This window comes from Jatropha curcas, chromosome 8, assembly GCF_041381405.1.
Source record: "Jatropha curcas cultivar XTBG-Jc1 chromosome 8, XTBG_Jcur_1.0, whole genome shotgun sequence".
Taxonomy (NCBI): domain Eukaryota; kingdom Viridiplantae; phylum Streptophyta; class Magnoliopsida; order Malpighiales; family Euphorbiaceae; genus Jatropha; species Jatropha curcas.
Genome location: NC_143158.1, coordinates 10,027,104 through 10,043,100, shown reverse-complemented (window position 1 = coordinate 10,043,100; position 15,997 = coordinate 10,027,104). Strand labels below are relative to the sequence as shown.

Below are 15,997 nucleotides of genomic sequence, written 5' to 3'. Positions count from 1 at the left end.
GCTATTTGTAAAGTTGTCATGAATTGAAGTCACTGCTGTAAAGAAATTGGTTTAGATACAGAATTTTCAAAATGACATTGTAGAAAACAAGGCAGGAAATGTAAACATTCGGAGGATAACAACAATCACAGTACAGTTGAAGAAAGACCCTCTTTAGCAGAATGGCAGAGGCTTACCTTCCCAAACCTTGAGCTGTTCAAGAAGTCGGTCAACTATTATCCAAATTCATCGCCTGGCGACCTTAAGTTAGAAGCTCAGTACCCAACTCACAAATTTGTAAATTGGAGAACTATACTCCAATCCTCTTAGGAATTGCAGAATTTCCACTCTCAATGGCATTTCCTGCAGCCTCAACTTCTTCTGGCAAAACAGCCTTCAGTGTCTCTGAAAGCACCTTTCTAGACGGAAATTAAAGCATTGGCTACAAACACATATTTGTCATCGGAAACCCTAAGCAAATCTCTCATAAAATCTTGAAGATGAAGCTCAGGATTAGCTCCAATTGTCAAGAATCTTCTTAGCCACTTGACTAACTGAATTCACAACTACACTCTTCAGTTCGACTTCCAAATGCCCTAAATCAATGGCCTGACAGTGCTCAACCAAAAAAGTCGGATATATTAACTTTAAAATGTCCTGCTTTCTGCTGTTTTCCTTGCTGAAATAAGCCCTAATGATCCTGATTGTGCTGCTCTGCACTTTGAACATAATCGATAACAAGATTAGCTAAGTATTACAGCTCAGTGCAATATGATGCCATGGCTATCTACTGTGAGATTTAAAGGCAACCCACTATTGTAAAAATCATTAACATTAGTTTTCCTATAGAAGCCAATGCTAGTCGTGTATAGCAGATAATACTTGTGATAATGCTTGATTCTGTTTATTTGCCAAAGATTCAGGCATTCATGTTGAGTTGCTATTGTAGCAAAACACTCAAAACTTATACGTTGTATTTTGTATTTATTTTGTAATTTTAGTTCCTTTGATTTTCAGCCCATAGCTGCTGATGTAATTAGGTCCTTTTTGTGTAATCTGTGTCTAATCAAGTTTGAAATTTGATCAATTAGAATTCAAAATCAAATTTCAAATTTGCCTCTTATTTTTCCAGCCCCAAAGCTATATATTTTCATGTAGCAGTTTCCGAATGTAATAAGAAATTAGAAATCTCTCTCTCCATCTCCATTTTAGAAACACCTTAAAATGGTACCAGAACTTGCAGAGATTTTAAGGGGCCTGAGATTAGTTTATTACTTGAGCGAGAAAGAGGAAGGAAGAGAGAAGTGAATTATGGCTTCCAGAGTTTCAATTCCAGCACCATCCATCTTCAAAGGTCAAAATCGTGATTTTGGGTAATCAAGATGAAGAGTTTCTTGAAAGCTCATGATTTATGGAATGTAGTGGAAAAAGATTATGAATCACCACCATAAAAATAAAAATCCTACTCTTGCACAAATTAAGTAGCAAATAAAGGAGGCTCCAAAGCCATTCAAAGCTCTGAGGATGAGAGTATTTTTCCAAGAATTATGGGTGCAAAGACAATCAAGAAAGCGTGAGACTTGTTGAAGGAGGAGTTTCAAGATTCTCAAAGAGTAAAGTAAGAAAAGGCGGGCGATGTGTAAGGACGGTTCGTCGGGGTTTTAGTGACACCATTGACTCATTACCAACATCTACTACTTCTATGTGGATGTTGTGTTGTGTCACGTGTTTGACTGATTGGATATTCATTTTAGTATATTAGGAAGCATTTCATGTGAATGCTTGTTATATGCATTATTTATTATTATTAACTAAGTTGTAAAACTTACTTCTGTTTATTTAATTTTTTTAGGAAGTAGATTCTCCATCGTTCCAGTTAAAACTATATTTCCTTCATCGCGAAGCTAGAAAAGTAATTTCAAATTTTAGTATTATTTTAGTTATGATATGTAATATATGGAAGCTCGGTCTTATCTATATGCCGTTTCAACTCTGCAGCTGCAGATATCTGCAATTACTATAGGAGTGTCATGTATGCAATAATAATAATTTATTATATATATATGTAGTTATAGTTATTATTTATTATATAGTTATTTTTTTCCTTTTTTATTATTATTTTATTATTTAAGGGAATCTCATTGCTATTAACCAAACAAACATGAAACATATGCTAGCATATTCGTCCATAGGTCAAATCGGATATGTAATTATTGGATCATCATATAATAATCCGGAAATTACAATAGAAAAGAAAAAGGGAGGTTTGTCCAAAATATGAAAGAAATAGGTGTTTTTACGACTTTACCACCCAGTCAATTCTGTTCCACTTAATCCCTATTTCATGGCCACATATCTTTCAGGCTAAGGAATGTCTCCTATTATATGAATCCAATTTTCATTAATTCTATTTTGATAAATTTGAATCTTTGGTTGAAATTATAAGTTGAATATTTTACCCGAGCCCAATGAATGAGATTATGATTATACTTTATGAATGCATGCAATACAGTCCTGAGAAAATTGAATAAATGATAAGTATATTGTATTTTATTTAGGCCCTTTGAAAAAAATTTGGATTGTTATCATTATATTGGATCATCCAGTTGAATATTCTTATTGTGGTTGTCTTTTCGAGATATTTCTACTAGATTGAACGATTGATAAATAATTTCTCAAGGCTTACTATGGGTCTCGGTGGCCTTAAACTTACCTAGGTCCTAGTGCCAGTCACATTCACAGAAACAGGTTGTAACACATGTATACTAAATACTACTTGTCACATTTAAAATTTCACATCACTTAAGAAAATCATTAAACTTGTCTAAGTTACAATAAATTATTGAGTAAATTGATTATATTATCATTAATTTGATATTAATTTTTTAAGAAAACTATTAAATTGAAGTAATAATTAATATACAAAGGGTAATCATAAAAAAAAAATTATTTATTACTCTTTGAAACTGAAGATGTGACGAGTATTTTGAAACAAACTATTTTCTCAAATGTGATAAGTATTATGGAACGGAAGTAGTATAAAAGAGTGAATGAGAGGGAATAATGGGATTAGTTTTGATAACTTTAATGAAATTTTAGAAATTCTAAAATATCCTTTTAGATAACCGATAATAATTTGAGTTCATTAAATAACTTGAGTTTTTAACGATTGATAAATTAGGATATTAAATTATTAATCAATCGAGCTTTTTTAATAATTTTTTATTTATTGATTTGAAAACTTTTTATTATATTATTTTAATATTATTATTTCAACATATTATCCTCATCGAATATTCAATCATTGCTTAATTCGGATATTAATTTTTCAAAAAATAGATTGTTATCTTAATTTTAAAATAAACATTAAAATGCAAAAAAAAAAGTACAAACAATATTGTTTTGCGGGTTATATATATATATATTCACTTTTAAAATTTTGAATCATTTTCTTTTTATATCTATTTTATATATATCTAAATTTTTCAAAATTTTTTTATTTCTAAAGTCAACATTTTAGTTTTTTTTATTTTTTCACAAATATTGGTTGTCATTATATCATATTGTATCAGCTCATATTTAGTTTCTGCAAAACCGGTTGGATGATTTTCTTCTATAAACAGAAAAATTGCACATACTATAAGACTATATCTATGTATCTCAACATTTAATCAAAAGCAAAGTGCGGAAATAATAGGATTTTCTAAAATATTTTAATAAATTTTGAGATATTCTGAAGTATCTTATGGCCAATAAAAAATTTAATATCTATTTATATATCTATATAAAAGCTGATCAAAGAGAAAATTCAGCACTCTTTTGCCATCCAACTTTCTATTTTTCTTTTTTCAAGAATTTTTAAAATTTTAATTTATTTTTCTACAAGTTGATTGGTTGTCAAATATATTTTCAAAATCAAAATTTATTTATAATTATTTTAGAAGATATGTTTAGATGATTATGAGTTTGAACATTTTAAATTATTTAACTAGATAACTAGATAATTACATTTAAAAGGAATTACAATATTGTTCTTATCTACATCTTTACATATATGTATACTTCTATATATATTTATATGTTTCTGTTTTTTATGCTTTAGCGGCATCTCTCTGGTTTTTTTTTTTTTTTTTCTCTCCTATGCTTTAGGAATATCTCTTTAATTTCTTATTTGAATAGTAGTTTTTTTTTTCAATTTTGCAGGTTTTTTTTTATTCTTTCTTTCCAATTAAGCATATATAATTTGAATTTCTTTTTATATAGCTTTTTATTTTCTTTTATGTTATCGATAGGTGTTATTTTTTATAGTATTTTTAATATAGTTTTTATTAGGATTTTTCTATATTTTTTATTACTTTAATTAGTTTTTATTTAGTTTTATTTATATTTTGTCACGACCCATTTCCGTGGGCTGGACCGGCACTAGGACCTGGGTGGGCTTAAGGCCCCCGAAGCCCGTAGTAAGCCTGCATTATTTAAAACTCGCATTCTATTTACAAATATATCCACCGTACAGTCAATATAATAAATGTCTATACTCTATTTATTCATTTACAACCCAGTTGGAATACAATTGCGGAACTCTACTTTTACATTTACATTGATATTTCAATTATTAACAGTCTTCTATAAATAATGTGTCAACTCCATAAGGCATTTCTTTCTATTACCTGAAAAAAAAATAATAGGCAGGGGTGAGCGCCAAACTCAATGAGTAGGGTTAGATAACCCTCTCACCCCACACAATCACACAAATACTAAAACATTTTAATTTGATCATTCGTTTAATTATATGATCATGCAGTTTGTCACACAAATGGCAATACAACAGCAATCACAATTATTATCACCTTCATATAATCACATCACGTGGAAATCAGTCAGTGGCACCACCTGAAACCCCAACGAGCCGTCCTCACACATGGCTCGCCCTCTCATACATGTGCACCAGGGAGCCGATCCCCCATACGGCCAACTGGTCTAATCCTCACTGACCAGTCCTCTCATTGTTTTTCCATTCTCTCTTTTCTTTTCCATACCAACAGGAGGCAACCCGGTGGTTTCCATCCAATCTAGATCATCAAGTGCTCACAACAGGAGGCCACCCTGCGGGCTACAATCAAATCTAGATTATCAGGTGCGCAACAACAAGAAGCCATCCTGTGGTTTTCCATACAATCCATATCATCAGGTGCACACGGGGGCGCCGATCTCCCATTTTCCCGGCCGACGGTCAAATTCCATGTCATATCATATTCAGGATCCATATCACAGACCGTCCTCACAAACCCATGGTGGTCCACGTCATCCCAATTCCACACAAACAAGGCACAGTATATTCATAGCACAAGTAATCAAACAATTTTTAATATCAACAAATAGTGCATCATAATATGGCAATTCAACAAAATAATGCATGATAACATTTAGCCGTGAATGCATGAATGCAAGCGGATGATACTAGTTATCTAACACTACTCACAGTTCTTTATTGTCCTCTAAGGGGACTGCCTTTCTAGCCACATGCTTCCAGCCTTTGTCCTCGCATTTCGGAATTTTATACACCTCTAAAATAAACAATAAAATTCTAAGTAAGAATTTTAATTTGACAGATTATATTTCTTATTCGTGTATTAGTCTTGGTTATCAGTTATTTAATTCACTTATTAATTTAAACTATATATATATATATATATATATATATATATATATATATATATATATATATATTGGATTTCCTTATTTATTTATTTATTCTAAGTTATTGCCTTTAAATAAAACGTTTAGTTAGTTGTTAAGTAATATTTTATGATAATACTAACATAAATATGAATATTAATAATGATTATAATTTTAGTCGGTATTTAATTTATTAAACTATATATAAATTCATTACTCTTGTTTATTTATTTATTTGTTTATATATTTCAGATAAGTGCCGTTAGTAAATTAATGTTCCATAATAAATTTTATTTTATTTTCTACCAAAATTTCGACAGCACCTCCCCTACAATTCAACTATCCACCAATTAACTCAGTCAATCATTTTATCAAGTTCTCATAGCCCAATCCAGCGGGCAATCAATCCAGTCAATTAGCCCGTCCTTCACATTTATCCACATCAACAATATTTTGTTAATTTTTCTTTAATTCCATAAATTTCCCAGCAATTTTATTTATTACCAGAATTTAATTTTAATTAATCACGTATATTTTTATTAACCGACGGATCAACACTAAATTAAATTAATTCAACTAATCAAACTTGCTAAATGAAATTATTAGAATTAATTTATACCCGAAATTTAGAAATTTCTGTCGCAGGTTGCTAGATCGGACTTTTACGCGTGCCGGATCGAAACTACGCGCGCTAGAAGCGGCTGGACCACCTGAGGTCGACGCATGAGGGGCTGAGTTGCAGTGGTGGCGCGATCTGGCGGCGGAGTAGCTGGCGGTGCAATGGCAGGCGCGACAGATCTGCTCCTGGTGGTCGGAGGCGCGCTGGAGCTGCAACTAAGCTGAGGCACAACTGACACGTTGAGGCGCTGCTCCTGCCGACGGTGCTCGCCTGGACAGAGGCTAAGAAGAACGGCGAGCGACAGTGAGGAGCGACAGTGGCGCGCGATGGCTCCGCTTGAACTGGTGGAGGCGCGATCTGCTTCTGCCAGCAACGGAGTCGCAGGCGCAGGAAAGAAAAAGAAAGAAAGAAGAAAAAGAAGAAGAAGAGAGGAGGAGGAGGAGGAGGTCGCGCGATCCAGGGGAAGGAGAAGAGAAAAGAAAAAAAAAGAAGGCGTTTCTAGAGGGTTCTGGGCCATTCCGGTTCGATTCGAATCGGTTTGGTTCAACTCAATGATTTAGCTCTATTTTTGTTTGACTATCTGGTTTTTCTCTTGGTTTCAAGAAACTTTAAGCCAATTTACGGTTCCTGTCTATCAACAATTAATTATTTACTGAATAACCCCATTTTAGTCTCTTTAATTTGATTTATTTAATTAATTTAATTAAATTTAGGATTACTAATCGGTAAATCTAATTTTTATTATTATTTTAAGTGTTCCAATATCGATTCTAAAAAGTTTAAATTATTTTCAACTAGAAGTTCCGATAACTTGTTTTGGGCTTGAGCCCAACTCGCAATTTAGGCCCAGATTAAAATTACTCGGCACTGAAGCCCATACAGTCGCAAATTCAGATTTTTGATTTATTAAAAATTCAAAAGTTTTGAAAATAAAAATTCAGGCTATTACATATTTTTATTTAAAGCTTCCTTGAATCACATTTTACTTGAGCTTGGGAAACTTTGCAGCATTTTTATAGAAAATAACCAAAAATACAGAAAAGAGTATTCCTAGGTTCAGACTCTAGCACGCCCGGGGCATGTCATCTAGCACCCCGTGCTGTGTTGAATTGAACAGAGATTGAGAAGCTAGCATGCCCAGCCCGTGCCAATCAGCACGCTCGTGCTACAAGAGGTTGTCAATCCTTGAGCGTGCTCACCCTAGCACGCCCGTGCTGCAATTGCATTGAAATTCCCAGACCCTGGCATGCCCAAGTCGTGCCAAAGAGCACGGCCATGCTGCATCCACCTTAGGGACTCAGAGTCGAGCAAGCCCAAGCCATGCCAATCAACACGCCCGTGTTGAAGATCAGACTTTACCTTGGGTAAAAAACGTCAATTCTAGCCCGTGCCGCTTGCATGGACCCGCATGAGATGTTTTTCTGACATGCCAATCAAGAAAATCCTATTTAGACGCTGAAAGAGTCCTAATTGAGGAGATACTCCAAGCCTAAACAGTTTTCTACCTCAAGAAGGTTTCTTATTCAATAGGAGATCTACTTTCCTAAAAGGATTAGGAAGATATTTTCAAAAAGTCTATAAAAGAGAGAGACTAGCTATGAAATGGGACTTTTGACATACCATCTTTTGCTCTAAAAATTCCTCCACAATTTCTCTCTCAAGAATTCAAGTGCTGAAAATTTATGTCAAGATTCAAGGAAGTCGTTGAAGCTTACCGTCGCCTATTTTTTATTCTAAACTCTCTTTTTGTTTGTTATTCTTTATCAGATTGTTTACAAATTCAATTGAGTTTTATTTAATTACTATGTCGAATTAAACTCTCATACTAGGGATTTGATATAGCTTAAATTCGATTCCAATTTATAAGATTAGATTTATTTTTCTTTGTTCATAGTATAATTTATTATTGAACTTAATACTTCCAGGCAGAGTTTTTTTCCCGGATTGATATATTTCATTAATCACTATCGTGAGAAGGGTTTTTGATATGAAAAAGATAATAAATTACATGGAAATAATAACTTGATGCAGAAGCTATATGGTTTGACTCATGGAGGATTTTTATAAGTTAACAACCTTAGGTTATGAATTCATTAAAAAACCATAAAACTTAATCATTTAATTCATGTTTGATTGCACTATTGGAAGATAGGTAATTAGACTAGGTAAAATAGTTAATAATACATTGGGAGAACTTGTTAGTGATTTTAGAGCTGTTTTCCCTACTTGAACAATTAAAACTGATTAACAAACTAATAAAATAAATTGGATAGAATTAAATGAAATCAAAATCCCTAGTAACTTTTAATCCTTTAGTTTATTTTCATCGAATTGTTTTGTTTGATTGCTTTTATTTCTCTTTACTTATTTAGATTTTCATCAAAATAATTCTCTTTATTGTCGTCTAAATAATAATAAGTTAAAACAATTTTAGTACTTGGTATACAATTCTTGTGGGATGGTTCTTTACTTATTCTTTATTACTTATCGCGATTTCGTACACAGGACAAAAAAGCTTGTCAAGTTGTTGGTTTTTTTTTATTCTTTCTTTCCAATTGGCATATATAATTTGAATTTCTTTTTATATAGCTTTTTATTTTCTTTTATGTTATTCAATTTACTCTTATGTATATCACCTGTAGAGCAACCGTTTGAGGCAGGTGCAGAATCTTTGGACACTTTAAACTCCTTGAGTGACAAAACAAAGATGAAGAAGATAGTGGTGAATCAAAATCTGCCACTTTCGCCTTTTGATTATTTGTACATATATAAAAGCAAATGAAAACAACAAAAAAAATTCTTTTTTTATTATTTATTTTTCATCTTCTACCTTTTGATTCCTAATTTTTGGTGTAAATTCCAAATTTAAATTTATTGAATAAGTTAGTTAATTTCAAATTGAAGGGTTGCGAAATATTAGGTTGAAGTTGTGAATTAATTGAAGAATTTTTAGGAGAATGTGAACCTAGGATACAATTATTAGAAGTTGTGATTATACTAGATTATGAGTATGTAATTAAAATTGCTATTTGCCTTAATTAAATACAAATAATTTTGAAACTTTAGAATTTAAGTCCTTTAGAATAATCGTTGGTAATAGAATGTGAAACATAATTAAATTGGAAACAATTAATTAGATAATTGGATAACCATTAGCCTAAAACTAGTTGGTTATGCATAAGAGAAGTAAAATGAGAGCTTAGTCAGTTAAGGGTGGTTAGGTGTGTAATTCTAATGAGCTTATGATTTAATAAATAATCTTATTTGGTTAAGTGAATATGTATTAGTTGTTATTAGAAACTGAAACACGTGTATTATATCGAAATGATCATGTAGATCTAAAATGATATATATTATAGCAATCGTAATGATTGGTAATATCATTGGAATTATTAAGTGTATATATGTGAGTGTGATGGATGATTGTTGAATATGGTCATGGCGGATGGGATGAGCTGATGTGAATTGCCCGACGGATGAGCTTGATATTATATTATTGAATTGTGCTTTAGTCAAATTTTAAGGAAGGTGTTGCTGAAATTTCGATTGAACCTAAACTAGTTTCAATTAATAACATGATTAATAAATTTATTTAGATTAATTTTATAACTTGATACATAATAAAATAAGTGCTCCAATTATTTAATTATTATCATTATTATTATTATTATTTGTTTAATTATTCAATTATGTATTTATTTTCATTATTATTTATTTATTTATTTATTTATTTGCATTTGAGTATGGATGTCTAATTGTGCATCGCATTACGATGTTTAATTGATCAATATGTCTGCACTTAATTGCAATGCTTGATTAGTTGTGATGTGACAATGTTTTGCCATGTTTGTGTGGAATTGGGATGAAGTGGGTCACCATGGGACTATGAGGACGGTCTACAATACCGTCGGCCATGTATGGGGAGATCAACGCTCCCGTGTGCACCTGATGATATGATATGGATGATATGGAAAACCACATGGTGTCCTCCTGATGGTATGGAAAAGAAAAGAGAGAATGGAAAAACAATGAGAGGGCTGGTCAAGTGAGGATTAGACCGGTCGGCCATTTATGGGGGATCGGCTCCCTAGTGTACACGTTATGAGAGGATGGGCCATGTGGGAGGACGGCTCATCGGGGGTTTCGGTGACGCCACAGACCAATTTCCACGTAATGTGATTATATGAAGATGTTAATGATTGTGAGTGCTGGTGACATGTCAATTGTGTGACTGACTGCGTGAGCATATAACTAGTCGGATGACTAGATTGATATATTTACACATTTGTATGAATGCGTGTGATGTGCAATAATTATTACTCCTTAGAAAACTCACATGTCTTGTTTGATTTTTCAGGAAGTAAATTTTTCTTTAATTCGATTTAGGCTATGTTTCTTCGGCGCAAGGCAATAGAGAAATTTTTCTAGTTCCATAATTATTTTACTATGTAATTATATGTATAAAAAGCTATATATACCAAACAGTTAGTGACTCTACAGTTGTAGAATTTACATATGTTTAGTCGTGTATTAATATAGATGAAATGATTCTGAGAGCCATATTATAAATGTAACATATTGTAAATTGGATTCAATCCATGAAATGTTTAAGATGTTAAATTTGGGCCGAGGTATAAAATATTTATGAGATTTATTTTGCATAGTAATATGGGCTGAATGTTTGAAATTTATATTAAAAAAAAGTGGAATTTTAGTGATTGAGGCCTACTACGGGCCTCGGGGGCCTTAAGCTTATCTAGGCTCTAGTGCCGATCCGACCCACGGAAACGTGTCGTGACAAAGTCCTTATTCCTCTTTTTTTTTTTTTTGGTGGCCTAAATAACCGTTCTTAAGCCTGGTTATAAGGAAAATCCGAGATCAACTAAAAGAAGGCTGTCTGCATCAATTAATAGTTATTAATAAATTGATGATAAATATAAGTAGATTAGAATGTTATTATACAAATTTTTACTATTGGATCATATATGAATCTTTAATAGTTTTATTTTTCTTTATGTTTAGATAAATAAATGGAATTGTTATTGAGTATGACCAGTTTCCATTGTTTGCTTTTTAAGTTGATCTCATAGGTTGTCAAATTCAATTTTGAGGAACATAATTTACGAGTTTAAAGGATTGAAAAACAAGAAAACAACTACATAGAAAAAGCATTAGAGAGGCTGAAATCCAACAAAAATATATGGGTTTTAGGAAAAAATAATAGCAAGAGAAAACAAAGACAAGCTATATTTTCCTTCCTCATATATTCTACAACTACTAGTAGTGAATTTTTAAAGGCAAAGGGAGAAGAAGATCTTTACATGTGGGCAGAGACAGGAAACAAAAGAGATAAGCCTTTACATGAAGCTTTTGTTGCTGTTTTGCTTAATGACTTGTTTGGAATTCAGTCTAGAGGTGGGTGTGCCTGTGCTGGTCCTTATGGTCATTTTTTGCTCAACATCAATCAGACTACCTCTCTTGCAATTAGATCGGCAATACAAAAGGTAATTTGGTATGTTACAATGTGATCATTTGACAATGTGAAAAATACTGCAACAAAAAGTAAATATAGAGAAATTTACCAACAAAATTGATGAATTTTTACAGGGGTATGTTGGAGTAAAGGCAGGATGGACAAGGATTAGTTTCCCATGTTACATGTCTGAAGAGGAATTTGAGTTCATTCTTGCAGCAGTTGAATTTATAGCCATTTACGGCCAACGATTTCTTCCATTATATCATTTCAATTTGAAAAATGGCAACTGGACCTTCAAGAAAAAGGCATTTAAGGACTTGCTATTAGCTTGTGGTGGGAGAATTTTCAATAAACATACCTCCTATTTAGAGATGGCAAAAAATATTGCTAATTTGCTTCCAAAATTTCCTTCTCAACGTAAGCTTCCAGAAGATTTAGATCACAATCTCCTGAATTTCAGAGTCTAAATTTCATTGTAAAAGCCTGCAACAAAAAATTTGCCAATTTATTACAAGCTTTTGCAATGAAATACGTCATCTTATTTACAGCTCTGCTAAGTAGAGTAAGGAAACAAATATTAGAAATTCTCTTGGACAGCAGATTTTAACAAGTGAAAAGAAAAAACACTGCCACTTTTTTTCTCATTAATAGCAAACAAAAACAATTAGTATTACAACTTATTGCCAAGGCCAGCTGCATAGAAGCCGGATACAAATATAAATATTGAATTGCAGAAAATAGAGACAAATTTAAGTCAGATAACCCAAAACAGAACAACATCTCCTGTGACTGTCTAACAATTGTTCTTTCTTAAAATCTCACTTCAACTTTACACCTTGAGAACTTTTAGAGCAGCTCAGTAGCTTTTTCACAAGCACATCATTGTTTACTACCAACTCCACGGTAGTTGCATCTGCAGAAAAACCCTTGCCAACCATTTCATCAATTAGTTCTGTTGCCATAGACAAATCATTGTGTCGGAGATATCCTTGGATAATCACATTATAAGAGCAACTATTTGGTAAGCAACCCTTCCCTTCCATTTCCTTAAAAACCTTCAATGCTTCATCTAATAATCCTTCTTTACAAAGTCCATTGACCATTGTATTGTATGTGCAAACATCAGGATACAACCCTTCTATGGGAAGTCTAGAAAACAGTTCGTTTGCATCTTTAACCTTCCCAGCCTTGAACATACCATCAATTAGGGTATTATAAATAATAAGGTTAGGCTTCAACAAGTTCTTTTGCATTTCGTTAAAAAGATCCAACGCCATATCAAGACAACTATGCTTACAAAAGCCATCTATCAAAACCGAGTACACCACCACGTTGGGAGAATAGCCACTAGCACACAAGTCCTTGAAAAACTTACGTGCAGCCCAAGGGCTCTTTGCTTTACACAAGCCACGTATAAGAGAACTATAAGTAAAATCATCAGGCATCAAGCCTTTGCAAGGCATTTCATCAAGAAGCCGCATTGCTTCATCTATCCTTTTTATCTTACAGTAACAACGAATCAAGATGCTGTAGGTAACAACAGTAGGTGCACAACCCTGCCTTGTCATCATGTCAAAAATTTCTCTAGCTTGATCCACTTCGTTGTGTACACAATATCCATCCATCAATGAATTGTAGGTGATAACATCAGTTTCTATTCCTCTCTGCATCATCAATTTGACTACGCCATGAGCCTTTGAAACCTTTCCTTCCTTACAAAGTCCATCAACCAAAGTATTGAAGGTAATTATATTTGGTGTGATGTTTGCTCTCAACATTTGGTTAAGCAACATAAATGCTTCCTTCCATCTGCTTGACATACACAAACCGCGGATTAAGGTGCTGTAGGTCACAACATCAGGTAAGATACCTTCGCTCTTTATTTTGAAGAAGAGGTCTAATGCCTCAGTAACCAATGTGTCCTTGCAGAGGCTGTCAATGATAGCACTGTATGACACCAAATCAGGCAGGCAACCTTCCTCGACCATTCTTTTCAGAACACCAAAGGCCACGTTGGTTTTCCCAATTTTACAAAGACCATTGACAATCACATTATAGGTATAAACATCAGGTGGATACCCTTTTTCAACAATATCATCAAACAAATCCACAGCTTCACCAAATTTATCCACCCTACAAAGCCCATGGATTAAGGTATTAAACGTTACAATGGTAGGCTGAAAACCTAGTTTGAAGATTTTTCCCATAAGAGAGTATCCAAAATCCACACAGTCTAGGTGGCAGAAGCAATTAATCAAAACATTAAAAGAATAAATATTATGTGAAATTCCAAACATTTCCATCTGTTTAGACAGAGAAATGACGGTAGCATAATGTTTCATTCGAACAAGTGCAGAGAACAATTTACTAAATTCCTTAATAGGGGAAGGAGGATTACTATGAAGCATCAAATTAAAGGAAGCTAAACAATCATCAATGTTGTGGAATGAACCAGATTTGCTTTTACCTCTCAAATGATTACTGCTTTTAGAACTACTAAAAGAAACGGAACCAAAAATATCCATTGGCCGACGAAGCCGAAACACAGTAAGGCATCTCCCGCTGCTAGTAGACATCATCGATTATCTGCCTCTGCACAAAGCGAAAGAGAAGCAGTTTATCTTCCTCTGCGTAAACAGTTTTCGGAAGGAAATAGTTTTTGCTCTCGTTTAGACTAATTTTTTCGATTTCTTTTCTTCAATGACGAAAATTGGATCGGGTCACCCACCGTGAAACCAGACCCGAAATATGATTACTTCTTCAAAACCCAAAATTGTTTGAAAAGATATTATAATTATTAATTGATTATAATTAATATCTTTATTGTTTGAAAATAAAGGTGAGGAAGCAAAAAAATATTATATCTTTATTGTTTGAAAAGATTTAGAAAAAATAAATTATAATTATTAATTTACCATTTTAACCTTCCATACCCTTGAAGCGTTGAAAGAAAGAATATAATATTTTTTTTGCTTGAGAATTATAATACACAATTCATACGTACATATATATATATAAGCAAAGCAATGTAAAAGAAACTGTCAAAAAAGAAAAGAAAAGATAAAGAAGGTATACAATTTATTTCATATTTTACTGACTAAAATTTAATTATTGGATAAAAACATACACGATGACTTTTTACTTATAATTTTTTCAATTTACATTTGAATAATATTTCTTTTATTGAACTAAAAGGTAGATTTAGGATTTGTTTAACATTACTAGAATTTAAAATGGTGATTTTGTTTTTTGTTTTTTGAAAAAAATGAGGAGAGAAAAGCAAATAATCAATTTTGAATTTTGAATATTTCTAATACCTTTCTCTTTCAAATACCCAACCCAAAAATCAAGTTCTTGTAAATTAATCAAAAGCAAATCAAAGATCCAAATCTAAATTGAAATCAAAACCAGGGATAGAAAAGGGACTTGGAGAAGCATTAGCAAAAAGAATGGAACACAACCATCAAAATTTTCTCCAGAAGTTATAGATCTAATTCCATTAAGCATCATCTTCACTTTTTCCTTCACATTAGCAAAAACAAAAAATAATTATCCTCAATTTTCCTTCCTCAGTAGCAATAAACACATTATACTTCAGAAAAATTCCAAACACCATATCCAATAAAGACTTGCAAAATACAAATCATTAGGCATAACCCATTGAAGTGAAGCAACCACCGAAAAATCCCAGATTTCTCCAAATCTAAGAACATGCAACAAGAAATTATTCGACTGGATCACCTCAAAAGATAGAGAACCACCAAGAATGATGAACCTACATGCAAGATCAATGGCTAACAACTGGTATTTGAGTACTTTGAGTGCTTGCCATTTTAGCGTTCTTCTCTTGGGCTCCTTGAGTGCTTTGATCACCAACCGCCGTCGATTGCACCACCGTTACCTTGGCCTGACGATTCTGCACCGTAAGCTTTACAGTAACGCAAAGTCCCTTGGCTGTCTCATTTGGCAATGTCTTCAATGTTCGTTTTGGGGAAAGACCTAGGGCTCGATTTTCGGAGCAAGATTTTTTGGGGAATTTCTGTAATTTCACGTTGCACAGTGAAATTTTCCCTCTTCATTTGCTCATTTTCTCTCTGATTTGAGAGAATCCAGTTAGGTGGACCCGGAAGGAAAATAAAGACCAAATTCCTTCCTTCGAAATTTTCCCTCCTTTTCCAAACAGGAGAAAGTTAGTTTTCTTTGATAGTTTCCATCCACGTTTTCTTTCCTCCCTTAAAATCCAC

At 32.9% G+C, this 15,997-nt stretch overlaps 2 protein-coding genes, 1 long non-coding RNA gene and 1 pseudogene across 4 annotated transcripts; 1 reads left to right on the top strand and 3 right to left on the bottom strand.

The window, feature by feature from the left end:
• Nucleotides 1-13: 13 nt before the first annotated feature.
• LOC149494179 (phenylalanine ammonia-lyase pseudogene) lies at nt 14-1,728 on the bottom strand (annotated as a pseudogene).
• A 2,773-nt stretch (nt 1,729-4,501) lies between these two features.
• Nucleotides 4,502-6,818, bottom strand: LOC149494178 (uncharacterized). The gene is made up of 3 exons (XR_016322001.1): nt 6,278-6,818; nt 5,462-5,546; nt 4,502-4,649 (listed from the first exon to the last, which is right to left on the bottom strand). It is a non-coding gene; the product is annotated as an uncharacterized LOC149494178 (long non-coding RNA).
• A 4,780-nt stretch (nt 6,819-11,598) lies between these two features.
• LOC149494177 (uncharacterized) lies at nt 11,599-12,220 on the top strand. The gene is made up of 2 exons (XM_089724989.1): nt 11,599-11,781; nt 11,885-12,220. The coding sequence occupies exons 1-2, from the start codon at nt 11,599-11,601 to the stop codon at nt 12,218-12,220; spliced, it is 519 nt and encodes a 172-aa protein (XP_089581115.1).
• Nucleotides 12,221-12,364: 144 nt separating this feature from the next.
• Nucleotides 12,365-15,973, bottom strand: LOC105640027 (uncharacterized). Of its 2 annotated transcripts, none has more exons than XM_089724566.1 (2): nt 15,533-15,973; nt 12,365-14,345 (listed from the first exon to the last, which is right to left on the bottom strand). In XM_089724566.1, exon 2 carries the CDS (start codon nt 14,330-14,332, stop codon nt 12,572-12,574), a length of 1,761 nt encoding a protein of 586 aa, XP_089580692.1. In that variant the 5' UTR covers nt 14,333-14,345; nt 15,533-15,973; the 3' UTR covers nt 12,365-12,571. The 2 variants fall into 2 exon arrangements, with proteins under 2 accessions (XP_089580692.1, XP_089580693.1); XM_089724567.1 differs by lacking the exon at nt 15,533-15,973 and having other exon boundaries at nt 12,365-13,886; nt 14,221-14,345.
• Nucleotides 15,974-15,997: the final 24 nt, after the last annotated feature.

What these genes read in the sequence shown, in the direction of transcription:
- LOC149494177 (XM_089724989.1), top strand. Translation starts at nt 11,599, where the DNA reads ATGTGGGCAGAGACAGGAAACAAAAGAGATAAGCCTTTACATGAAGCT. An exon ending in TTAGATCGGCAATACAAAAG is followed by an intron (nt 11,782 to 11,884) that starts GTAATTTGGTAT and finishes GAATTTTTACAG; the next exon opens with GGGTATGTTGGAGTAAAGGC.
- LOC105640027 (XM_089724566.1), bottom strand. Translation starts at nt 14,332, where the DNA reads ATGATGTCTACTAGCAGCGGGAGATGCCTTACTGTGTTTCGGCTTCGT.